A 27,687-nucleotide genomic window follows, 5' to 3' on the forward strand; every position below is an offset into this window, starting at 1 on the left:
CAAGTGTCACTGTCAGACGTTTCACTGGATATTGCTATTTGTCTTTCCTGAAACACCCTAAATTTTCCCTTTCTTAATGTTATTCTGCTGCTTCCAGTTATGCCCCTGGGTACCGTTGTGAGCAATGCCTCGCCGTTGACATTTATAGTTTGTATACACTTTATGCTCTTCTCTTCCCCCCAGTACTCGTGTGCTGAGTTCCCTGAGGGACAGATTTTCATTAAATGGGCAAGGAAAAAAAAAAAAAAGGTTACATTACTGCACGCAATTACTATAGTTGCTGTTATTATTACCGGTATTAATGTGGTATATATGCACTCTAGGCATGTACTAATACAGGCTCAAGACCTCGCTGTGCTAGACGACGTGCCAAAACAGTAAAATAACAGCCTTTGCCCCAAAATTAGAGTCAGAGAGATTTCTGGTAGTTCAGAATACCTTTCTGCATGGCTGCTATTAAGATATTTGCAAATAAGCACACATTTTAGTTCACTAATAATTCCTGCCATAGTCATTCTCCGTCCTCTGTCAAATTTACTATTTCCCAGCCTTTCCATATCTTGAATAATACACAATATTATACGCTTTCTTCTGTTGCATAGCTCAGTAAATTGCATCACCAGTGCTAGAACTTTACATAGAGTCTCCAGCAAGTTGGCCGGGGAGGTGATTTTACTCATGATCTCGCGGAGCGTGTCGCGCTGTCTGAGTGACACGGGCAGGAAAGTCCAGCTCGGGTTCAACAGGTTGGTGGAAGGGAGCAGGGAAGAGGAAACACAGTGGGGCCTGTGCAGAATTCTGGTGAAAGAAACTACGATTTTGGTGCCAGAGGAGGTGGATCAGAGGGGCAGCTGTGCCTCCCAGGGACCCGGAATTGAGGCCAAGTTGTCGAAGCCAAACCTCCTCCTAAGTGCCCTCTGGAGCACTCGTCAGAGGTTCTGCCCAAGGTTTTAGACACAACAAAACCCACCGTGGTTTTCTGATGATGCCGGTGGGGTCTGTGAGCCAACAGCTCGAACGTGGAGCTGAGTGCAGAAGCCGTGATTAATGATCCTGCAGCTGATGCGCTTGCACGGCATTCTGAGGGGGGACCGCGGCTTTCTCTGTATCGACGCTGACGGCGTGTGCCTCGGATGAGGCATTGAAGAGCTTCTCTGCTCTCCACTCAAAGCAGGACAACCCACCGCTGCTGCGATGAGGAGATGGGCTGCAAAGGTCACTGGCATGTGCTGTCGCTGTTTGTGCTACATGACTGGTTGGACTAGGGGATCTTCAAGGTCTTTTCCAACCTAGATGATTCTGTGATTCTGTGACCCATCTCGAGATACTACCCATCTGGTCTAAAATAAGTATCATCATTTGAATTTCTAGTCTCCAAAATCTGATTTTAACCTTGACTTCTGGCTTAGACCAAATCCTCCAGTTATGGGGAGGGAACCCCTGAAAACACATATGGAGGTGACATAGTCGTATGTCTCTTGGCTTGTCAACTCCAATGACATGCAAATTGAGATATTTCCATAGTTACTTGGCAATATTTCAGCAGACGATGCTCTAAAGGCGCCTCTGATAGAGGTACTTGAACCTTGAGGAGATTTGTTTCATTTGGAGAAAACTCTGTGTTTCAGCCACAGAAATAATTGTTTCGAAGTTACGAAAATTAAGTAGCTGGAGCTCAGGTTCCCCTGTGAGAAGTGCTACAGCAGGCTCGTTGTTTTGACACGGCTGAGAGATCCTGCTGTATCATAAAAACTGATTTCTTCTCGAACACAAGCAACTAAAATAAGTACCTGAAAGGTCTCTAAGGTGAATTTACCCAGGAACAAGATTTATATTAAGAACTGTCTGTAGCTGTCTTCAAGATGATTATTGGGGGAAAATGAAAAATGAAACTTTATTTCCTACTCGTTTAAGTTTTGGAACATATGGGCCAGATTCCCAGAGTTCATTTTGAAAAGGAAAATGAGGTTTATACTACAGATGAGGGATGGATGGATGGATGGATGGATGGATGGATGGATGGATGGATGGATGGATGGAGCCATGGTGGGACTTGTCTATGCGGGGCAGAGCATGATACTAAAATTGGGAGCTGTGAGGCTGCCGGAGCACCCTGCTCCCCTCTAATATTGCACTTCGTGTCTCCTGGGGCCTTCTGGCCCCAAGATGTTTGTGCTGTCTGTTGAGACAGAAAGCCCTCTGGGGCAGCACCTGTGGCCCCGGCTCTATGTTCACCACGGTCAGGCCTTAATTTCACTTAGACACAATATAAAATGGTACAGAGAACAGTCAACACCACACTGCCACCAACTGAATTTTATGCACTTATTTATTGACACCTGAATTTATTATTTTTTTTTATTAGTAGGAAGCTGGTTTTGTTTGAGAGCTTGTGGGATAGTCTCAAATTCTTCCTTGGGACTCTCATTTTCTGCATGGGGTGAAATTTCTAAAACCTTTTAGTTTTTCATTCAGCCTAATATTTAAGAGACTAAATGCTGGGTATGGAGGGTTGTAAGGGATGGAGAAAGCTCATCTCTAGAAAAAGTAATATAATGGAATTTGTTGAAAGAGTTAACCAGTGAAAACGCTTAGCTTTTAGATTTTACAGGGTAGTGCAACTGGCCCTGGTGTCTTCTGAAGAAGCTCCAGAGTGCCAGGAAGAGAAATCAAATTGCAGGTGTGGGGAAAAAAATCTATTATCCCATGATGTTAGGGACTGTTAGTTTTGCTGTCCTGTCAAAGATGTCATGTAGTCTGGAGGCCCGTCCACATGTAGTTTGGACAACACTCCACTCCAAATATTTTAATTTTTAAAATTTTTTTATCAAGTCCCTGCACGTCTCAGGAAGAATAGGGCTTGTCCCTGATTTCTTTCAGTTTCCTCCTTCTGTTCAAGGATGATTTGGAGAGAGATCGAGCCATATTCAGTAATTATGGCATAGTTGGGTATGGTTGCTCTGCAGCTGTAAACACTGAGATCTTTTCCTTCTTCCCCATCACATCCCTTCTAGCAGCCAGTTGGATCATAAGGATGAGGTATCTGTTTCCCCATATGTTACAGAACATAAAGTTTTTAAAGGAGCCAGGGTAAATACTAGTAATTATTTAAGTTTTCCCCGTATTTGTCACTATCTCATTATACACACATTCTAAAGCAGTCCTTAAAACAAGAACAAAACCAACACAAAACTTTTTTATTAAAAGTAAAAACGTTAGGTGCCAAAACCTGTGTGATTGCATTGTTAAACATGTGCAGTCAGAGTCACAGAGGGGGAAGAGAAGTGTGTTTAAGACTTCAATAAAGTGTTAGCTTGGTTAAACTGCATATAATGTATGCTTTAAAAGAGGCATTGGAGGCATAAATAAATTAGCCGGGAAAGAAGCCTTTGCGATGCAGAGTAGAAAGGCTTTGTGATTACTCTCAGAAACTTAATTTTTGCCTTTCCTTATTCTACGAGATCTTATCTGTGTAGATTTAATGTTTCACTAGCAGCATTTCTTTGATTTTTTAATAAAAAAAAAATCAGCTTACATCTCTTCTGTATAAATAGAAATATAATCGTGGGCATAATAATACCCTACGTGCCTCCAGTTATGGGGATCAGCTGTTTATTTTTTTTGCTTCTATTCAAACTTGATCACATTCATCCTCTTCATCTGTCCTTCAGGATTTTCCCTTACAAAACTTCCTCTTTGTTTGCTGTAAAATGCAGCAACGTTCATGTCTGGGCATTGCTTCTGTCACCTGAATAGCAGAAAGAAGCGTCGCTGCCAAGGAAACCTGGGCAGTCACTTTAATTTAAGATGCGCCGTTTTTCCTGCGTTATCGCCGAGACTTTAAAATGACATTCGCAGGACTGCGAAGAGCAGCATTAGCTGACATCGTGTAGCAGCGAAAATAAAGCCAAATATTTCTCTGGTCTTAGGATCCCAGTGAAATGAGGATGAATGAGCTGGCTGTGTGGATCACCTTTGGAAAAAAAAAAAAAAAAAAGGGCAATTACCCTTTATGGACTGTTCTTCAAGTAATTTCCACTAGAAATGCATTTTTTTTTTTTTTTGAGACAAAATATAAAAGAATAGACTCCATTAATGAAGAGTTGGTCTCAGCAGAAATGTCATCTGCAGGACAGGCTTCAGCCAGGATGGGAAGTTGGACAGAAAAAAATATTACTGCTTCTTTTATTGATATTTTGAGGTCAGATCCAGTAGGAAGCAGAGCGAGCTCCAGAAATGGGATGAAAACAGTCGGTGAAGCAGAACCAGAACATTTCGTTGGACACACACGAGATGGAGCTGGGATCCATCCCCCTCGGCCAGTTCCTGGGGTGCAGCGATGCCTCCTCGTACACCAGTACCCACAGCCCAGGGGACTGGGACGTGAGCAGAGGAGAGGTTGCTGTGGAACTTTGGGGTTCAGCTGGACGTTGGCGAGGAGGTGATGGGATGTGACTGGTGCTGGGGTTCCCAAGCCCAACCTCGGAGTCCACTGACATTTTCACTTAGTTTGTCTGAAATTCCATTTTAGGCACCTAAAAGATTTATGGCTTTGTCTCTGTGGTCGCAATGTTAAGATATGGTGGAGTTGACAACGGTCAGCGTGAGGTTCATGGTTGGACTGGATGATCTTCAAGGTCTTTTCCAACCCAGATGATTCTGGGATTCTGTGATAATTATCTCCCAGATGGAGAAAGTATTCGGTGCTAGTGTGACTGTTGATACCACCTTAACCTTCCCTTCACATGTTTTGACTCAAGCGTTGGAGTTTCACTGTCTGTGATGACCAGTCAAAGCGAGATGAGACCCATCTTCTCATTCTTTCACAGCTCCATCCCTCCAGCAACCCCCTTCTCTCTGATCTGCTCGTGTGGGTGCCCATGTGGGGTGCAGACCAGGGCCCTGGGTTGTCCCCTTGCCCCGTGCAGCCAGCGGTGGGAGCTTCTGGGGTCATCATGCTTCGTTTGGTTCAGCAGAGGAATGACATTTAATGAATTGAAGGAAAGGCATCCCACTTTTACTGAATTCTTCCAAAATTTGGCCTGGATCTTGAGCATAGTCAAGAGCCCCAGGGCAGATTTGTTGATGTTTTTGGCCATCTTGACAAACACAGAATATGGTTTTTGGGTTGGTTGTTTTTTTCAGTGGGTCTGTAAATCTGAATACACCGAATTTCCTTCTTGCGGCCCCCAAAACCAGCGCGGGTGTCTCGTAAAGTTCTAAACCTTACAAAGTGCTAATAAAAAAAAGCCCCTCGCTGTTGGCACAAGGGTGGGAGAGGGTCCCTGTCCCTGCTGCGGGGTGCCCAGCAGTGTGGGGGTCCCGCACCCGGCACCCACAGGGTGGGAGCGAAGGCATCCCAGCACCTCCTCTATCATGGAGCCTTCCCTCACAGCGTTGACTCTGCCTGGCTTGCTGGAGGGTCCTATAAGACTGTCAAAAATTTGGAAAATAAAATAAAACAGTTTCCGGTAGATTTATTATCCGATTTCTATTTATGCAACTGCTGCTTATGTCATTCTGGGAGGATGAAGGTACCTGCAAAGAGTTGTAAATTTACTCTTGCCTCCTTGAGGTCTTTTTGCACAGCCAGAATGCTTGGAAGATTTCTCAGTCTAAATGAAAATCAGGACCTGAGGTTTCTTTCTTTTTCCATTTAATGACTTTTACGACTTTTTGGCTTAATTATATATAACCGAAGGGTTTTTTTTTTTTTGCTTTTCTGTTGGTGTTTTTCTTATTCCTTGTTGATAATGTGTATATAGCAGTGGGAGTAATGTTTCTTGTTAATTTATGTTGCAGAACCAATGAAAAGGGAAGCCATAAAAGATTTTTGTATGTTCCAAAAATAGCCTTGCCTAATGGGGTTGGTGTGTGAGGGGTGGGAGGGGGGAGTTGGAAACAAAAACCTAAGACCAAAATTGGCTCCTGAAAACCCAAGTTTGGATCCCGTAGCTCTGCTAAAGCCAAAAGGATATGTGCTCCCATCTTTAAAATCCACAGAACAGTCACTAGAGAATAAAACAATTATAAAACAGCCTGTTTCTGGGCTTAAATTACATGATATTTATGGAATGATTCATGCCAGAATTAGCTTTGCTTCAGAATTGCTGAAGTAGCCTTAACTCCCAGAGCGCCCTGTTAATGCAGAATTAACTCTTTTCATGAGCTTAATGTTATCTTTCACAGAGAATTCAAAAGGTGTGTGATGAAAATCTGGATTTATGCTCTGGTAGTGTTCTTCAGTGCTCTTCAGATTATTTTGGTGGGGTGTTTTGGGGTTTTTTTTAAACTAGGTGGGAATAGGAGAGAAATTTTTTTTTTCCATTCATTGGGGCTGAAGTTGTCGTGACAGTATCTGAATTATTTGAGAGCATTCCTCTGAGTAGTCTTCACTGAGTAGATTATCTACGAAAACTCGTAAGGAACAGATTTATCACTTGCCTTCCAAGTGATCTTTGAGATGCTGACGATTGCTTTATGCGTAATACAGGATTTGATAGAAGGATAAACCATGCTGATTGCGTGCCTAATTATACTGTTTGTGGGCCCAATCCAGCATCCGTTGAAACTAAAAGAGGGAAAAATCTTGGCTTTAGGGAACTTTGGTTCAGGAGATGCGAAGCAGAGTGCTGTGTAGTGTTTCTTAACCGTGGTTTTTCTTTAGATGGTGAAGACAAATGTGGTATGTAAAACCTGATATTTTTTTTTTTTTATAGAATCACTTTTTTGAAGCTGTAGTAGTCTACAGGAATCATAAAATGTGGTAAATACAGAGATCAATACGATGTTATTGTTTGAGTAGTGAAAGCAAATGATGCTGGGAATCTCCTACCTCACCCGGAGGAAGGAGACTCCATCATCATCTGCAGCAACTGTTGAAGCGCTTCGATTGAGTAAGTCCCTTCTGAACTGTGTATTAAATGCTGTTTGGCTAACTAAATATCTCCAAATCTGCTCACATCCTTTGTATTGATTTATTAAACTGTTTCCTATATTTCTGTGTACACTCTAATATATTTACTTCTGATCTTTTCTGCGAATGCTTAGTCTCCTGTGTTCTTTCTCTGCTGCCTTTTTATATTTTCTCCTCAATAAGGATTTCATTTACACGCAGCAATACTCTTCACCTTGCTCCTTTTGTCTTAAATTATTTATTGAAATAAGAGTTCACAGAGCATTCACTGAGAGAAATAACGTTTTTTGGGGAGCAGGGCATGTAGTGCATATCCTCATGTAAATCCAATTTTTTGTTTCCACAATAAGCGTTGGCATTTTGGGCATGCCAGAGGCACCAAGATAAGGCGTGTGGGTTTTGGATGAAGTCACATGAGTATTTTAAAATAAAAATTCATGCCATATCAGGAAAAGTGTTCACTCTGCACAAAGATTACTCCTTGGTAGATTTTATTAGGGCCTTGGTATTTACTTGCTTTAGTTTTCAGCAGTGTTTTTCCGGGTGCATGTGTATTAATTATATTCAATACCTGCTATTTTCACAACTCTTTTTTCATCAGGAAATAAATGCTTGCTGGTGTAATATATAGTTGGATTAGTAATATTTGCTCTCTGTGCTGTCCAGTAGCTATGAATACGAGATAAAGCCATTTAACCAGAATTGCCAACCTTTGGCAAAGCTTTATCGTTCCAGTGCATACTCGGCGTTACGCTGTGCCTTCACGTGCGTGAAGTTAAGGTTTGCTCCTGGCCCAGGCATTTATGAACACCCAGGAGATGAAATACAGCTACAGATTTTACAATTTGGGCCTCTCTGCACTTGAGATGGTTTTGCCGGTTGATGAGGCTACTAAGTCTGTTGAAATTTGTGTTTGTAAAGTCCTATATTAAGCTCGACTGCTCTTGTTGCGTCTCAGTTGGTTCATCTGTAGGGTATGAATGGCTTCACCTGCACGGCGAGACTGAGCTGTGCTCTTGAGTGAAATTTGCAGGATTTTTGGAATAATATTTTATTTTGACTGATTATCTTCGCTGTATAGCTTGTTTTTGCCATCAGATAAAAACAGGCCCAAAATACTTATTTATGACATAGTGACGACAGCTTGGAATTTCTAAGAGTTGACATCTGGTGTAATTTACTTAAACTGGAAAACGTCTGAAATTATTTTTCCACAAGCAGCGTGCGACAAAGGTTTCTAATTTTTTAATGGTTGCTTTCTTCTTCCTGTAAAGTTAAGACAAATTAGCAACATGACAGGGTATTGCAAAGTGAAGATTCTCCTCTTTATCTACTGGATGGTACCCAAGTAACCGTGTGCCGCTTGCAAATAAAATGATATGGTAAAGAACATCAAATGCGATCTTTATTTATCCTGACTGCAATATCTGCTTCTTTGTTTTGCCTTTTAGTAAAATTATCAGAGTTTAAAATATGTAGGCACTGGTCCTGTGTCTGTCCTAAGAGGAAAATTGTGTAGGATGATATATGATGGAGCAACGCTTTGCTGAGTAGAAACGAAAGCAGCTGAATATCACTCGCAGCATTTCTCTGTATTTATAGATATTTTGCTGGAATCTGCTTGATCTTTCGCTCCATTTAGACAAATCCCAGCTCTTAAATGGCACGAGTAAAGATATGGAGCAGCTTCTTCTGTGAAGAGAGGACGTTACGGCAGTCTGATGTAATAAAACGTACTTGCTTTGAAACCAGCTACTTAATTTACTTATTGAACAAGTACGTTGTGCACAGCACCATAAAGTTACTCGGTGACTTCTGAAAACTTTGAATTTTTTTAGGATTTTGACAGTTCTTCTCCCTCGAGGGCTTAAATATTGTGCTCATGATAATGAGAGCAGGCGGAACTCAAACACATCACTGTCTATAATTCTTACACTGCAACTTTTTCTTTGAAAGGGATATAGCCCTAAGGGTCAAAACTGCCAGAAATGCTGCCTCTGCTATTCTGAGACATTTCTTTTTATCTTCACGACAGGGGTGGTTAATTGTGATCATGAGGTGGGAATCCACCCCGCTGTTAATGTAACAGGTTATTTTCTAAAATCTATTTTTAAAGGTTGCTGTATTTGCTACGCAGTCAAAGAATAACAACCGGGTGCTAGGCTATTTAGGTCACTGCACGCTGTACTTCGGAGGGCTTTGTTCAGGGCTGTAGCTGGGATTATTTCTCATTTTTCTTGACAAGTCTATTGTGCCTTCCTTTATTGGTAACATTACGACATTAAATCTTCTGAAAGGAAAATAACTTTTTTAATGTAGTGGCACTGGGCAGCAGGACTGTAATCAAAGTTTGGCCAGTCACTCATTCTGGTGACGTTGTGCAAGTCTATCTCTTCCTTGAAAATACCATAAAACTTCCAAAATAAGCCATTTTTGTGTGTTTAACTGAACAGAACTGTCCCCTTTCCCAAGGTCAGGCAAAACCAGATTTCTCCTTTATGCCGTTCAGACAAGAATTAATCCAGAGGAGTCTTACAGACTCTCTTACACGGCGGAGGGGACGGTCGCAGAGATCCTATCTGGCCTGTGAAGCTATGAATCTGGGCCCTGCTTGCAAGGAAATAATGGCTGAAATAATGGCTACAATAATGGCTAAAAGGCTCGGTCTCTCCTATTGGAAGGGCTAGAGGGTGCAGCGATGTCCGGCACGCACAGCGCTGAGCCTAAGGACAGGAGCTGCTGGATGGGAGGGCTGCGATGCCCCCAGAAAAACTGAACTAAATAATTGTGTTTATGCTCTTAATTGAAGGTAACGAGGCTGCTAATGAGCACTGACACTCTCTAAAGCACGGTGTGGGCTGTGTGGTCTCTCATTTTAGGAAGCATACCCTAGCCATCCGTGGTGGGACACCAAGTCAGCCAGGTCCCCACCGAACACGGGGGAAACGTCAGTGGTGCAGGTTGCCTTTGGAAGTGTTGACCATGATGGGTCGTCTCTGGCCAAGTGTTAAACACTTGGGGGTTGGAGTAGGTGATCCCCAGAGGTTCCTTCCAACCTACACCATTCTGTACTTCAGTTATGTTTCTGTTGCTTTCCATTGTCATTTTGATACTAACTTCTCTTCCAGCATGGCTCAGCTGCGATCCAGATTCGTGGAGTGCCTGACTCTGAGCATTCCACCCAAAACTTAGGCACTTTATGTGGTCATCTGAAATGCAGCACCCTAAGTGCTGCTTGTTTTAGTGCTAATCTGCAGGCAGCTCCTGAAAGGTGGTTTGGATAGAAGATATGTCCTTCTCCGACCAGGTACTGGGATGCTTTGGCTATGTACATAAATTAATTGGGATACACCCAACCTTGAATATCCAGCAGCAGATTTATAACAAAGATGAACTTTTCAGCTCTAGTGGTAAACACCACTTTAGGCTGAACTAGATCCAGTGTCCTTCACTGTAGAAGAATATCCTTCTGCAGGTGTGTATATCAACTGAGGTACCAATTATAAATACATCTAACAGGAGGTCTTCAGGACAAAACTTCCAAGCCTCAGAGATTTGCCTTAAGCTTATCATTGACTGGTATTGTTTCTGGGTGTGAAGAGAATTAGGCAAATCCCATTGAGTTCTACAAATTCAGGCTGATTTTTGGGGGGAGAAAAATTGTACCAAAGTGTCCCAACGTCAGCTCTGATGCTGATTCAAAATGTCTAGCTGCAGGTTCCTAAAGCCTATTTGAGGAACTAGAAAATCAACAATGCTTTTGTATGTCTGAGTTGACATTCTCTGGAGCCCTGCTTAATGTTACTGAATGTCCATAGGGAATGAAAAGTCTTTAATCAAACAGATGCCAATGGGTGCAAAATTTAAAGGTCTATCCTGAATGACCCTTGTGATTAATCCTCAAAATCAATATAATGTGTTTAGTCGTCTGGTGACTTCCAGTCATTTACCTTTCCCAGATGAATTTGGCATCTGGGTCCCATGATAATTACAGGGACCTCCTGCGCTTCAAATTTTAAAGAAAAACATAATTTAACAAAAAAAACCCGTAGAGGTAAAACCAAGCATAATTACTGAAAATTATGTATTTTCACAGCTGACTGGAGCTAGAGTTAAGGCAATGCACAATACCTGGACTACCCTTGTATTTCAGCCAGTGTTTTAGAGACTTGGAAAGCCGAAAGCAGAAGCGCAGATAATATTCAGTGAGAATTAACGAGTAAGATCAGCCCTGGGGTATGAAACGGGGAGGAATTAAGCAGTGGACAGGTTTTTAAAATGCTAAGATAATAAACGTAGGCTGAGGAATGGGGCCCTGGAGTGGGCTTGTCCTTGGTTTCTGGGACGGATTAAGTATTCTGATTTACCTCAGGGAAAACGGCAAAGCGCCTTCATTTCTCATGACATGCCAAATCTTAATTTTTCCTTGGAAATGTGAGCCATGATGCTCTGTGTCTGTTTAGATAAACGAGTCGTATGTGTGAGAAGCCCCTTATTTTGAGGCTGCATTTGAGCCTTCCACCAGTACCTGCCTGGGACACCGGAGGAGTCGCCATCCTGTAAAACACAAGTTCTGGATGCATTATACTGAATAAACAAGGAAATAAAGTTGTTTTGTAGATGCCACAGGAGTATGTGTACACAGTCCGACGGCAGAATGTAGTCGTGGCACGCAAGAGGTGAGAGTAGAGAATCACAAATGAGTTTTGATGAGTATTTATTTGAATTTGAAAGTCTACCTGTGGGTCTTCACGCTCCATTTTTGTTTTCAATTAAGTTTCACAATCATCAGGACCCAGCCACTTGTTTGATAACTAACTTAAGAACAGGGCCACAACCTTCCCTTCTTGTTTCATTTAAACTTCTCCCAGGGACTTAATTGGAGACAAGGTCAGTATACATTCATATTTCAGGTCTTCTCATAGTCATAAACTTCACCGCTACGTGATCATTAAAACACAGTTTTACAAAACTGCATTTTATTAGCATTCAGCCCCAAACTTAGTGATAGGAGATCTATTTGTCTAATCAAAAGGAAAAGTAACACGCTCCTGTGTATAAATGGTTGTGACAAAGCTTAGAAGTACTTCAAAGTGCCGATTTTCAATAGGGCACAGAAAATGCATGCAATTCAGGGATGTTGTCAAAGAAATTTAATAAAGTTAGTTTTGTCAGCAAAACTGAAGAAGGTATTTCACAGGGTATGCTTTTTGTTACAGAAAGAAAAGAAACAGAAATAACTCAACGTTAGGTGTGTAGTGATGTCCCTCCCCATATCTGGTATCTGCATTTCTTGAGAGGGGGCTTCCCTTCCCCCTGGATACCACTCTGCCATCCTGGGAAGCAGGATGGGACAGGTCCTAGCCTAACCCGAAAATATACAGAGGCAGAAGTGTTTTAATTTAATGCAGAGAGCTGGGGATGAGCCTCTTTAACCAAGTAATGAGTGATAGGACAAGAGGTAATGGCCTCAAGTTGCGCCAGGGAAGGTTTAGACTGGGTACTAGGAAGTATTTCTTTACAGAACGGGTTGTTGGGCGTTGGAATGGGCTGCCCAGGGCAGGGGGGGAGTCCCCATCCCTGGAGGTGTTTTAAGAGTAGGGTCGACATAGCGCTGAGGGGTATGGTGTAGTTGGAAACTGCCAGTGCTAGGTTAAAGGTTGGACTAGATGATCTTCAAGGTCCTTTCCAACCTAAATGGTTCTGTGATTCTGTGAATTTAAAATCCACAGCCTGGTTAACTGTCCCTGCATCTTCTGATGGCTTGTGTGTGTTGGGAGGGCTGCTGGGTGCACTGGCTCTTCCCTCTGTCTCCCAAGCAGAGAAAGCACTATAAATGCACTTGAAATTCTGCACTGGGAGGTTAAAAATCCCCTGCAGCATCGGCGTCAGGGAAAGGCATCATCTCACATTCCAGATCTCAAGTTTTAAAATAAAATAGATATTGGTTTTGACTAAAATTGCATAGAAGTAGCATACTCAAACTTTAAAATAAAGTGAATATTGGTTTTGAGTAATATTAAGTAGAAGCAGCATACTACTTGAATCCTGTCTTCCCTGACCTGTTCCCCCATAGTACAACCGTAATTCTGAAAATGAATTGGAAGTAGTAATGTTTTTCAAGGAGAGTGTTGGTGAGTGGCACGGAGCAAGTTACCAAGAAGGAAGAGGTGTTTGTAATCCTGCAGCACGTTTGAAACAAGGAGCAGAGCTCTCCCCGTGCTCGGTACCAGCAAAACAAGCTCATCCTTTCAGATCTTTCCATTTCAGCATCTTTCATTCTTCTGCTTTTCATCTTGTTTCTCAAGAAATGGAAAATGTGAAACTGTTTATGATTTAATTAAGCCAAGGAGCTGGTCATGGAGAATGAGTAACTTGGAGGGACTGAGGAGGATTTATCAAGCTGAAGGCAGTAGCTGGTTTAGATTGCAAAACACCAGAACTGCCCCCCAGCCTTGTAAGCTCTGTCTCTCACAGATGTCTCCGCAGCTTTGCTTGCCTGGTTTTGGAAGTGACCGCGGAAAGCACGCGTGGTGCTCACCGGCAAAGCACGGGAGGGTGAGGGAGAGGTCTCCTCCAGCACCCAGCGAGCACCCAAGCAGCATCGTCACTTGCTCCCTAAAGAATGGGGCCAGTGCACCCAAAAAGCTCTAACGGGGAAGGAGAACTGGTTCTGGCACTGATGGGCACGTGCTCTATCTCTAGAGGGACGTTTGTACCGACACAGGGTATTGTTTCTGATTTGCCGGAGGGCCAGGGCATGCGGAGCACGGGAGATTTTTGCCCTTAAATCCTAGCCAAGGTCAGCTGGCAGTAGGTGGGAGCCAGGTAGGTGATGCTGAAGTGGAGTTGCTCAGGGTTTATGGCACGTCAGGGCATGGCCGGGGCTTGGCAGACCCTACTCAGGGATCCAGAACACTGAGAAGATCTCTTATGTTTCCTAGAAACACTGTGGTATGAGAAGGAAGATGATGGCCGTGAAAGTGAGCAAAGTTTGGTGGATGGCGGGTTGGTTGGTTTGCTTTCTATAAGGAGGATTTCCCCAAATCTCACATCTCCTCTTCCTCTGCACAGACGTTGTAGGTTCACTTGGATGTCCAGGCATGCGGCAGTAGCTCCAAACTGTAGCTCTCAGACATTCATGAGGCTGCAGCATGCATGACCTGTGTGTGTACGCTGTGTTCAAGCCACTTGGGAAGTCTTAAAGCAACCCTAGTTAGGAATAAATCAGTTTGGACCCTGACTGTAAAATGTGCAATCCAGAATATTCCTCTTTGGGCATAAAAATTGCCAACCCTGGCAACTTCTGGCAGTTTTTCCCTTCCGCAGATGTTTCAATACCTTTTGTCCTGTGGCCTTTTTAATGGGATTATTCATCATTGTCTTCCATCTTGGAGCAATTCAACAAAAGCTTTATGTATACTTTACCTCTTTTTAGCTCACGATCCTGTCCAAATCCTTTCCCAGCCCTCAATGCCCACGATTGGGCTCAGGGAGCCGTTCCAGCGCACGATACCCGCTGAATAGCACCAGATGGTTCCTTTCTCTTCAGAAGCTCACTGAGTAACCTCTATACCCAAAATAGCATCTTTTCTACTACCAAATTAGGCCTTTAAATCTGAGCGTTTCTGCTGGCGAGCTACCTTGATGCTTTTTACGTAAGAGGCCCAAAGAGACGTTCTCTGGGTTAACAGGTTATCGTGAGAAGCAAATGCAGCAAAACGCACCGCGCTATGGCATGTGGTATAACAGGAGGAACCTCCTTTACTGCTGCAGGAGCAGAAATATTCAATAAACAGGTTTAGGGGTGCATTATTTCCTTACATTTTTTTGATTTCCTCGTTTCGTTGCTTGCGGATGATGACATTCAGCCGTTTGTGCTGATGGGCAACTAACACCTTCCTCCAGAGAAAGAGGGAGTTGGAGGCCTTTGAGGGATCTCTGGGGCAGCTTCTGGTCCCAGCACAGCATAAGAAAGGCTCATGCGTTAACATTATTTAAACTAGAATTATTTTTTTTTAAAATATTCTTGAGATTTTGATTCTAATCTGAATCTTAATAGCCTCATTATTTTGAAATTATTGTGCCCTTTGCTTTATAAACTCTTAATCACGAGGCTCTCAGGCAGATATCATTTGAGTAATCAGTATCAGTATAATCAGTAATTAAAGTGATAGCCAACTACAGGTGCTGCTAAGTGCTAATCAATTAAATGCATTTGTAATTGAAAACTTGATTGAAGTATTGATAGTTGCTTTGATCCCTGGACCTGTAAAGTTCCAGTTCGTTTTCTTATGGTTGACTGAAGCCCTTTACAAGTTTGCAGCATTTAGCAGGTGTTGCGAAGCAAGAAGGTGAAATTCAACCTTTCCTTGCCCGCCTGATATGAATAAAACTTCTCCTGTGGATCAGAAGTGGTTTTGCCCGCTGTTGAGTGACTTTGAGGAGTTTGTTTGCACGTTGACAGGCAGCTCTCTGTGGGTGGTTCTGCTGCCTTGATACATCTGACGTTGGCAAATGCCGTACAGGCAACGTTGCTGGTGGCCAAGGCAAGGCAGCAGCCGGTGAGCGGGGCCGGCACATCGATGCTGGCAGCATCCGTGTCCATTTTCTGGTCGTTATTCCAGGATTCTTGACCATGAGCCCAGGTCACTCAAAACAAGAGCATCCACAGTGGAGGGCAGAACGGCTCAGAGCAAATGTTCATTGTGAGTAATTGTGTCTTTGACACAAAAATGAGTTAAAATGAAAATGGATGAATAAAATGAAAAAGGAACAAAATGAAAAAAAAAATAGACTTCAACTACGGAAATATATTATAGATGGGCTTTCCTATTACAAGGAGTTTTTTTCTTAATGAAAACTTTCTAGCCCAGCTTTGAGAAGTCAAAGCTCTGAAAATTTTCCTGAATATGATGTTCTTTAAAAATAAGAAGCATTTCATGGTAACAGTATCTCTTAGTTACTTCACAAGGTTTTCTTTTCAAATATACTTAGAAAATTAATCCAAGTTTGTCTTAATTGAGTAGGGTCGACCTAGCACTTAGGGATATGGTGTAGTTGAGATCTGTCAGTGCTAGGTTAAGGGTTGGACTAGATGATTTTCAAGGTCCTTTCCAACCTAGATGATTCTGTGATTCTGTAATTATATAATGAAATGTTTAAAAATGCCCTAAAATATCTAGAAGTGCCAAAAAACCCCAGTAAGAAATGACTCTTTTCTGCTTAATAGAACGGGAAACTGATAGCAAGATTCACCTGCCCTAACTTTGACTTCTAAAAGTCAAATATCTGTGGCTGGGCCAGCTGACCCGTGGAGTCGGGGGAAAATGGGCAATTGCAGGGGCGGGCACCAGAGGTGAATTTCTTTGGACATGCCTTTTTCTCACCATCAACTATACGAAGAGCCTGACGTGTTAATTTTAAGTGTCTAAACTTAGCTCAGGGGAATCTCACCAATTTTGAAACATGAAAATGGTTTTAAGTGTTGGTCTGAGCATACTATTTTGAAAGGTCCATGCATCACCCAGCTAAAAAGCACTCAGTTGCACTGTACGTGATTAATTCCCAAGTCTTTTTTAAATATATAGAACAAAATTTTGGAAGCAGTTGTGTCTTAGAAGTTGCTACATTTGCAGAGAGAGAGAGAATCACTGCTTTTTCCATTATTTGTTTTCCAACCTCACCATTTTCTGTTTGTTTTGTTCCTTTGCCACCATAACCAAGTATTTGTCGGAGGTTCCTGACTCTTCTAAGCCTTGTATTTGGTTATGTTTCATCCGTTCTTCTTTTCAAGTTAATGAAGATACCTAGAGGCGTTTTTATCCTTAAGTTTTTTTCCCCATTGCTATCACTTTTTTTTTTTTTTTTTTTGGTTTTAAGACTGTGGCGATCAAATGGTTTAAGTATTTGATCATGCAGTTTTAATATAAGAGCTGTTTGGAGATGTAGTTCAGAAGAGAAATACCCCAAGGAGATAATACTGGCTGAAAAGGTCTTCATACCTTAACAATCCTCCCAATTTTTTTTCTTCTTCTTATCACCTCTTGGGGTGAAAAGAAGTGGTTTTATGAAACACACCATGGTTGGGGACTTTAAAATTGCTCGTATCCAAGGCAACTGCCAACAGCCTCAACATGTATTTGTAAATTAATTTGCAGCTTACACATTGGTTGTAGAAGGAGAGCCCCTTGCCCGCGGGGCGGTGGGAGTGGAGGGGAGCGGGTCCGAGGGCGGCGGGGGAAATAGAGCTTTTGCATTAAGCACCTTCCTTCATCACTCGTGCATGTACTGTAACAGGTTTGGATGCTGGAGAAAACAGACTTTCTGGCGAGTACGGCTGTAGTCTTACTGCAAGCCCAGCAAATAAAGCAGCATATTACAGCAGCCACATTTCCGAGCCCGGGTGGAGTCCAGGGCTGTGCCCAGAGGCGTTGGATCCAAGCCCAGGAATCACGTTGCTGGAAAGTAATTCAGGAAGGGTCATAAAAGAGCAGAAATGGTTGGAAAAAAAACGAGTCCAAACCTCATCCCTTCTGCTCCTCAACTTCACGGAATCACAGAATCATCTAGGTTGGAAGGGACCTTGAAGATCATCTAGTCCAACCATTAATTTTGCAATTAACTTGCAAATCAGCACGTGAAAACTCCTGTTGTCTTTGACCAGCGATGCTTCCAGAGGTTTCTAGCAGGACTTTGAGCATTGACAGCACATACTGTGAGAAGAAATGCTCTCCTTTTTCTTTCCTTGCCCTCCTGTATTTTTGCAAGGCACTTCTGTGTCCCACACGGGTCTAAACGAACACGTCCACAGCCGGCAGCCTGAACCACGTTGCGCCCAAGTGCGTGTTAAACTGATGATGATAAAGGTGCCGTTAGTTTGTTCTCCCAGAGCATTGAAAATGTTGACTAAGAGCCTTTCAAAATAAGACACCCTCCTTTCATAAAAAAAACCCAAAACCCACCATCCTGGATCTCTGTAGGCTCCCTAGGTCTCATTTTTGAATCGTTTTGACTTTCCCTACATTACTGTAGGGAAATGGGCTGCCCAGGGAGGTGGTGGAGTCCCCATCCCTGGAGGTGTTTAAGAGTAAAGTTGACAGCGCTTAGGGATATGGTGTAGTTGGGAACTGTCAGTGTTAGGTCAATGGTTGGACTGGATGATCTTCAAGGTCTTTTCCAACCTAGACGATTCTGTGATTCTGTGATTACGGTACCGAGCTTCTGTGCCACATGCATAGTAGAGAGCAAGTGTTTCCTGGGAATTTGTCTTCTCTTTCAGAACTGACACGTAGCAAAAAGCCAGTACATTAAGCACCCTTTACTTTACCTCAGGGTGCTTAATTTCATGGTAAAATCTATTATTTTGTAGTTATGCCAGGCTTAGCACATCGTATTGCACAAGTGACACGTTGATCTCCACTTTTTCTCAAGCACTAGTCTGCTTTAAAGTACACCTGAGGATTAGACACATTTTTTAAATACTGTCTTTTTTAGAGTCCCTTCTTGAGTCCTGCCTGTTTTTCAAAACAGACCTGATTTGGGAGATAATGCATGTTTTCTGTGAGCTGTTCAGGTAGTTTTGATTTAATTATCAGAAGAAACGGAGCCTGAACGCCTCTGCGCGTTTCACCCGGAGGAGATTATTGAGGCCAAGATTAATAGCGGTTAAAAAAGCCACAGTTAGACATTTCCATGAATTTTGGCAAGCAGAGAAAAGCTCGTTCTCAGAGGCCCAGGACAACTTCTGAATGCTCTTCGCAGGTCATTAGGAGCCTTTCTGTGGGATGCATCTCTGCGTTCGGTGGTGACCAGTCTGACGTACGTACCCAGCTCCCAAAGGTTCTTTTCAGGATGAAAGATGAGTCAAACTGGTTGTGAAACTTTCTGTTCAGTATCCTGGGGGCTTGTAATTATTTGCAACTGCGTCTCGGGCAGTGTATTGTGGTTTTGGCTGTAAGCCTTACTTCTGCCAAGTCCGGCTTATTTATGCTAGTATTTAAATTAAATCTCTTCAAGCCTATAGTCCTATTCCAGCTCGCAGCTTTAGGAGGGGAACTTGCCCTCTGAGTCTATTGAAACCACTAATACTTTGGAAGGGCTGTGGGGTATTTTTGTTTGTTTGTTTGTTTTAAGTGCTGTTCTTAAGAATATTTAATGTGTGTCACTGCAACATTTGACACGCCTTGGGTATCTTCAGTGCCTGTTGCTATTGCTAATAAAAGCTAAGCAAAGGCAGTAGGAGTACGTAAGATTTAAAATAGCTCTGCAAAATCTCAGAACGCTTTATGAAAGTACCTAAAGGTTATTCCTACTTTCCATATAGAAGGAGTGTTCAGTGTTTCTGTGAGATCATTGCCCGAGGCCCTCACCTGACTCCCAAATATGCTGACTCAGGATATGAGTTTCAAATCCCGGCTCACGGATGGGTCATATTTGGAACGAGAAATGTGCCGTTTCTTGCTGCTGGCCGTACTGGAGAGCAATAGCCCATTTTGCTGTGGCATGCAATCATCAAGTTATTCGTTTTTTGAACTTTTTCCAGCTTTTTCCAAACGAGGTGTGGTCCAGATGTTTAATCTACATAAATTTGCAACAGACTCTCTTATTCTCGATTTATTTCCCTTCCCTTCCCTTGCAATTGTTCAGGCTTTGCCTTTTAACCTGAGTTAACTTACATTAACTCAACCATCCAGTATATAGTTCACCATCAGCTGGTAGATGGGAAATTTTAACCCACAAAATTTCTTCCAAAAATGTGAAATCTCTAATGGACTTTGATCCTGGGTAGCACCTGTCATACCCTTTAAAGGTCCTAGGAGGTCTGTGAGCCCCCTCCCCTCCCATGCCATGCCATGCCATGCCATGCCATGCCATGCCATGCCATGCCATGCCATGCCATGCCATGCCATCCCATCCCATCCCATCCCATCCCATCCCATCCCATCCCTCTTTGACAGCTCAGAGTGTGTCCTGGCTGTTTTTCCACAGGTGTTATTCCCACTTTGGTTTAGTTTGGCTCCGCTTTTCAGGCAGAATAGCCCACACCTTTAAGGCACATGATTGCCTCTACTTTAAATCTTAGTGAGTTTTTGGAGTCTTCCTCCAGCATATCACTTCAAGGCTCTGTTGTATCAAAGACTTGATTTGTGTATCTGGCTGTTTGATTGTAGAAAATTTGATTTCCATTGGAAAATAATATCTACAGAATGGATTTAGTAAAGAAAAAATCAGAAGAAAAGCATATGTGTAGAGACAAAGTGCAACAGAGAGATTTCATAACGCAAGTACTAGTCCTCTGTTACCATAACTGAACAAATGTTTGCAAATATCTGTTAATAAATATTTATGTCCAGAGGACTATTGACTAAAATAAACTGACACATGGTCTTTGCACATCCAGAAACTTTGATTTGATAAGATTCATGAGATTTCTGATGCTCCACATTTCTAATCAATGTAGAGATAGTATCTCAGCTTTTTCTTATTCTGCTAAATAATCATGAAAATGGAAAAATGAAAATATCCTATGGTTCTGGAAACTACAGGAAGGATGTTTAAAGGTTCAGCTCAGGTTTAATTAGAACTGTTGGGCCAATGTCTGTTCTCCCTGAAAAGGTTTATCAAATACAGTTGAACTAGAAGAGATCACGCCATATCGTTTGCAATCTGTAAAGGGCCATTTTGCAATGTCCAGGACATTCCGTCCAGCGTGTCGGCCACACCACACAGCTCGGTGTCGGCGGGAACTTGCTGAGGGGGCCTCGATCCCGCTGTCCATGACCCCAGCAAAGACATTCAATAGTGCTGGTTCCAACCCCGACCCCTGAGGACACCACTTGTCACCGCTTTCCCCTTGCACATCGAGCCATTGACCACAACTCTTGGAGTGCGACCGTCCAGTCAATTCCTTATCCCCCGAGGGGTCCATCCATCAAATCAACATCTTTCCAATTTAGAGACACGGATGTCAGGTTGGACAGTGTCAAAAGCTTTGCACAAGACCAGGTAGGTGACATCAGTTGTTCGTCCCTTGTCCACCAACGCTGTAATCCCATCATAGAAGGCCACCAAATTTGTCAGTCATGATTTGCCCTTAGTGAAGCCATGTTGGATGTCACCAATCACCTCCTTATTTTCCATGTGCCCCAGCAGAGTTTCCAGGAGGATCCATTCCAAGATCTTGCCGGGCACAGAGGTGAGAGTGACTGGCCTGTAGTTCCCCGGGTCTTCTTTATTTCCCTTTTTAAAAATGGGGGTTATGTTTCCCCTTTTTCAGTCAGCGGGAACTTCACCAGACCTGGTATAACAGAAAGGAAATATTTTCTTTTTGTTGGTTACCTCGCGGATAAAGTGTGAAGGATTAGAGCACTAGTCATTACTGCTCTCTCTTAAGCAGAAGAAAGGACAAGAAGCCCGTCAGAACCTTAGTCATTGATTTTCCTGGAGCAAAGGGTCACATGTTAAGTACTATTGATAAAAAGCATCGTTGCAGTGTCCATGGAGACCAGGTTGAGGTGAAAGTGAACTGTTACCGTTACAGTGACAGCTTTAGGTGGATCTGTAAAGAACCTGCTTTTTCCTCTAATCATAAGGAATATCTTATTTATTCTACCTTGAGTGTTAGATCAAACCCATTGCTTCTGTGAGACCTGCTGTGCAGGGAGATGTGAAGTCACTGTTGACTTCAAGGCAGAGGAGGAGATATTTGGGGTCTGGTAAAAACGGCTCAGTGCTTGCAGGTGTCGCAGCTCCAAGTGCTTGGATGCTTCTGCTGGAACTCTTGTTGTCTTTTTTAAACCGAATTAGTGTCAAGTTCAGGCTAGAAATAGCATGGTTGTAATAGTTCCTTATATCCCTAAAAACTACGCGTGTCTAAATCTCACGAGTAATTGTACGCATGTAGTACTAGGCCTGTGTGCAACAGGTTTTGTCCTCTGCAGTGTTTGGGCACATTCTTGGACGTGCTTGGAGAACGTGCTTGGACATAGTGACCCTTATGCTGGTGTGCCCTTCCTTTGGGAGCCTTCAGAGCTTTTTCTGCACAGAAAGATAGGATCAATGCTGCCTGGTCACGGTCTTGCATGAGCACCCCAGCCTCCTCTGCAACCTTACAATGAAATGGCTTGAGTAAGACTGGAGCCACTCCTGCTCCAGTTCCAAAATGATTGTACCATCTATAGATCTGTGAAATGTTTACTGAGTGGCCCCATCGAGGGGTTAAACCACCCCAATGGCAGATCTGTTGCTTGAGTATTGTTCCATTTGCAAGAAACTCTTTTTCTTTGGGTGGACATTGGCCTGAAGACCCCTTCCTCTCCACACCCATAACCAACACCTCTCCTAGAGGGCAACAAATTGTCTTGGGGCCTCCCAGCTGTGTTAGCTCACACTCAGCTCAGCAATCTTTTCTGTTTTAAATAAATTGACAAAATGGAGCCTGTGGTTTGGAAATGATGGTGGACCACCCAAAGATCCACTCAAAAGTCTGGGTCATTGGAAGGTCTTCCAAATGATGGGATGTTTTTCAAAATGCACTTGTGGTTTCTATCAGCTGGTTCAGTTCTAAATATCCTGTAAGTGGCACCTTTGGGGAAAAGTTGGTGTTGCTGCACTTTCCAAACTGAGAGACCAATGTGTTTCGCCCCATGTGGTGGGATTTTTCAATGCACAAATCGTTCCTGTAACCATCTACCTGCATGAGCTGTGCAACAGGTCCCTGAAAGCATTCCTGTCCCTCCACTTCTTTATTGTTTCTTCTCCATATATTTTTTTTTTTTTTCCCCGTATGGTGGCAGCTGGGATTTCAGAAGAGCTTTGTTGCTCTTGGAAAGGACAGGAGAAAGATGGAGTTGTTCTTTCTTCCCCTCCTCTGAGAAAATATCCAAATGCTCTGCTTTCTTCTCTACCTGGGAAATGTGTTTTAAAGCCACTCTCTGGGTGTTTGCATTCTCCCATAAACATTTTATATGTAGGCAATTTCAATATGCAAAGTGACCAAATCTGTTTTTAAAACAATCACTCTGTTTTTGAAAAATGGAGTTTGTTCTGCCCTAATGCAAAACAACTCTGCATTATTTCACTCAGCAATGAAAACCTGAAGTATTGATTTTGAAATGTATAATTGATTGTAACAATAAATCACTGGGCAGTATATGTGCAAAATTGATTTTTCTATTGCAATAATTAATTTGATATGTGCTGTAACGTATTTATGCAGGGACTAAGCAACTCAATAATGGTAATAAAATGTATTTGGTCAAAAACTATCCACTGTGATGTGGTTGACCTTCCTCTTTGTCTAAAAATTTGTAATGCAGTGCTGTAAAAGATCATATAGATGCAACTGTACAATTGTGAGGTCTTGTTCCACAAGAAACCCTTAATGCCCTGAATACCTTATATCGTGCTGAGTAAAAACATTTGAGGGATTGGAGACTTGCAAGGAACAGCTGGTACCCAGATTGTTTTAGCAGAGAACTGTTGATGTACAATATCAGCTCTCTTATCAGTCCAGCCCAATAAATCTGGTGGTTTTTTCTGGACAAACTGATAGAAGCTATAATAAAGAACACAATGAATAGACATATGGATGAACATGATATGATGAGGAGGGATCAATACAGCTTTTGTGGAGGAAAGTCCTGCTTCACACGCCTATTAAAGTCCTTTGAAGGAATCCTTGAGCACATGGGCGAGGAGATCCAGTTGATATCGTTGGCTTGGGTTTCCTCCAGCTTTTTGATAAGATCCCTCACAAAAGGCTCCTGAAGGAAAGCAGCTGCTGCAGTGTAAGGAAAAAGATCCCTTTGTGATAAGCAACCGATGCGATTTAGAACAAAAGATGGAGAGAGGTGTTGGCTTCTCTCGGCCGAGGAGCACCGGCAGCGGAGTCGCCCAGCGATGCATCCACAGTGGCTAGTGCACGGGATGGAGAGCGAGGAAACACAGGTTAGCAATTTAGTGTAGCAAACGCGAAAGCTGATTGCTAAAAACCCTTACAATGCTGAGTGCCTGGGAGATAACAGAGTAAATGAAATTCTGTGTGATTAAAGCGATGCAGGGAAAACACACGTCCCCGCAGCTGTGCGACCAACTGGCTGCTGCTGCTCAGGAAGGAGGTCTTGCTGTTCAAAGTCTGGAAGCACAGTGGACTTGCATCAAAAATAGCATGGCCAGCAGGGACAGGGAAGGGATCTTACCCCTGGACTCGGCACTGGTGAGGCCGCCCCTTGATGGCTGGGTTCAGTTTTGGGCCCCTCCCTCCAAAAAGGCCATTGAATGACTCGAGCGTGTCCAGAGAAGGGCAACGGAGCTGGTGCAGGGTCTGGAGCACAGGTGTGATGGGGAGCGGCTGAGGGAACTGGGGGGGTTTAGTCTGGAGAAGAGGAGGCTGAGGGGAGACCTCCTGGCCCTCTCCAACTCCCTGAAAGGAGGGTGCAGAGAGGGGGGATGAGTCTCTTGAGCCAAGGAACCAGCGCCAGGACAAGAGGGAATGGCCTCAAGCTGCGCCAGGTCAGGGTCAGACTGGCTCTTAGGAAGTATTTCTTTGCAGAAGGGGTTGTTGGGCGTTGGAATGGGCTGCCCAGGGCAGGAGGGGAGTCCCCATCCCTGGAGGGGTTGAAGAGTCGGGTTGACCCAGCGCTGAGGGATCTGGTGGAGTTGAGAACGGTCAGTGTGAGGTTCATGGTTGGACTGGAGGAGCTTCAAGGGCTTTTCCAACCCAGATGATTCTGTGACTGCGGCGGTAAAAGCACCGCTGAGTGTTGGGGTTTATTGGGAAATGAATGGGGTTGAAAAGAAAATGAGCCCTGCAGTGCCGCACAAACCTCCGCTAAGCATGGGAAGGACGAAAAGTTGCAAGACAAGGGGACAGGAAGGGCCAAATCGATGGGCTGGTGTCTGTATCACAGCGACAAAATTCCATCAGACCTTTCTCCAAGGAGAGAGGTGGCAGAGACGGGTGTCTGGCCATGTAGGGCTGTCTCAGGAGCCGTCAGGAAGGGACGGTTTCAGTTTGGGCTGTTAGACTGAGATAAGATCCCTCGTACAATTGAAGCTAGACACCAATATTTAGACAAAAAGAAGCGATTGGTCTTGGTTAATTCCGTTGCTGCTGACTCTGTCAAATAACTCAGCAAAAATTATCTTACGTGTTCGGATCGGCAGTAACTTTATTCCCAAGAGGTTTCACTTACATTGATATAACGAGGGTGCAGTAACATCTCTGTGAACGTCTGTGGAGTTAAAATGGCACAAAATGGTTAGAACTGCTCAGGTTGATACTTGTATCTTACGGTCAAAAAGAGGCGACTTTGGCACTTTGGGCTGCAAAGCAAGAATGAGTTGCAGTGTCTACTCAACCCCAGAGCTGACATTTCTGGTATCTTAGGTATTCTAGTGGCCTGCTGAAGTTAAAAATTCCTGAAAATGGAGAAAATTTGCTATCTAAATCCATTGTTTATATAGCTAGAGAATGTACAGTTTTCTTTATGCCAGTGTGAAACTTTTTAGATTTGATTTGGTTTTCTTCTCAAAACGATAACTTAGTTGAATACATGTTGTTACTAGAAAACATAGCCTTTTTCTTTTTCCTTTTTTTTTTTTTTTTTTAATTCATTTTATGTGCTTTATTTCTGTCATTTCCTTGCCGGGGAAAAAAAAAAAAAATCAGCAATAATATCTCTTCTTTTACAGAGCATCAAAGTTAGCTGGTTGCCTCCACCACCAGGTACTCAAAATGGATTTATTACGGGCTATAAAATCCGACATAGAAAGACTACCCGCAGGGGTGAGATTGAAACACTGGAGCCAAACAACCTCTGGTACTTGTTCACAGGTCAGTGTTCACATGGTACAGCCTTGCAAGGTTTTGATGAATTAAATGCTTTGGGAATAAAATATACTTTCACTTCAAGGGAACATTGATTTCTTTGCTGGCAGGTAGCATTTATTGTGTTGTACAAAGACAGTCTTTATGGTGCTTTTTCTAAACCAATTTTTTCCTTAATGCTTTTATCATATGTTTGTCTCCTGGATTTTATCATTAATGAATTTGAAGCTGAATTTCTTGTGTCCGATATCTTAAGCCTCAGCTGGTTTTTTTTTTTAGAGCATTCAATCAACATCTCATATTTTTCTCATGGGTGCAAAAGTATCGATTTCGCTGGTTTCTTTGCCAAGAATTTCGATGGAAAATATCTCCTCACAGAATAAAAAGTGCAACAGTAGATCATAGCAAAACTATAATTGTGATGAAAGAAAGTAGCCAGATGAGTATCGTAAGGGTAACAGCGAATTCTGGGGGGGGAAAATGAATTTCACCGGGGTTCTTGTATTATGCCCAAGACATAACCGAGAAAGCAGCAAAGTGTCAAGGGCAAAAATTAGACTTTGTCAAAGTTTTGCCCCTGAATCCAGTATAGCCATGATTTCACCTCAGAAGACCTGCATTATGTTTACTTTCACGTGTGAAGTGTAATCTGTGAGAATTAGAATTCTGAATTGCATATTTCAGAATAAACCGTATCATTTTCTGGTTTGGAAGGAAAAGCAGTATTTTGTTTCAAAAATAAATAAAAGCAAAAGTAGAACGTTTCTATGAGGAAGACCTTAAATAATGAAATCTCAACTTGGTCATCTAACCTTGCTCTTGACCAAATTCCCAACGGCACCCCTTGTGAAGGCAACATAACTAACGGCTGCACAACCACTTCTTTCTTGGGGGAAAGAGAGCGTGTTAAGCTTGTTGAACGAGTTGGAAAGGATCTATTTGCTGGCAGACGAAGTAGAAATAACGATGAAAACTGCTCAGATGTTTGAGTTGCTGCTGCTCTGATGGCTTAGACAAGAAAACGTAGCGATGCCGTTAAGTCCCAGAGCGAAGGCACGGACCTCCGGAGCTCCGCTCCCACCATCCCTGCCGATCCCATCCCTGTGGATCGCACCCTCGGTGAGGGGGAAAGGCTGTGGGAAGTGAAAGCCGCTGTGTGCCACCTGGGAGCAGAGCAGATTAATCTCTATGGCTGTACATCCCCACGTCTTGAGCAAACTCTTTTCTTTCACATGAATTATTCTGGGCTTGAAGAGCTGCGGGAGTCCTGGTGCCTCCGTACAGCCCGAAGTGAAGGGCTTTGTTTCACAAAGCTTGGGAATACGTGTTTTACAAAGCAATTAGGAAAAATATCCAGGTCTTGTTATTACTTTCTGCATGCATATATTGTGATTGCTGGAGACCGAGCCATGTGGCTCTTCTAAATGGACATTTTAAATATTAACGTCTCGGCACTTCGCATCTTTGCTGCAATCCTATTTGGTAGGCAGGTGCTTTATGGGATAATAAGAACATCTGCAATAGCAAAGGAGTTCAGAGTTACAGTGCAGGTTTTTAAATAGCCACTATCAATTTTAGAGTAGGCTTCCATGTCAGCTAAATGTTAACTGCTCTTTTTAATTATGAGCCTTGTTCTCCAGAGAATGTTTGCAATTAAATGAAACATTTTTCCCTGTGCTTTGTGGTCAGTATAGACTGAGCAAAAAGATAAACCTGTATCCCCACCTCAGGGACTTGGAAGTCTTGTGGCACATTCAGGAACGCGGCAGTAATTGTTTTCTGATGGCTTTAGCCACAGAGGAAAATGTCTATTTCCGAATTCGTGCTTATTTCATAATATTGGTAAGACTTTACGGTTTTTGTCTGAACTGAGTGCTCTGAAGTTAATCAGGAGCACCAGAAAGCAAAACGCTCTTCAGTTGCTAATCCAGTTCCTAGC

At 42.9% G+C, this 27,687-nt stretch overlaps 1 protein-coding gene across 1 annotated transcript in view; it reads left to right on the forward strand.

Moving 5' to 3' along the window:
* DCC (DCC netrin 1 receptor) overlaps positions 1 to 27,687 on the forward strand; it is a 641,274-nt gene that overhangs the window by 516,179 nt on the left and 97,408 nt on the right. The window contains exon 13 of the mRNA XM_074856359.1: positions 25,613 to 25,754. Coding sequence (XP_074712460.1) covers positions 25,613 to 25,754 — 142 coding nt within the window. The remainder of the gene's footprint in view (positions 1 to 25,612; positions 25,755 to 27,687) is intronic.

This window comes from Strix uralensis, chromosome Z, assembly GCF_047716275.1.
Source record: "Strix uralensis isolate ZFMK-TIS-50842 chromosome Z, bStrUra1, whole genome shotgun sequence".
NCBI lineage: Eukaryota > Metazoa > Chordata > Aves > Strigiformes > Strigidae > Strix > Strix uralensis.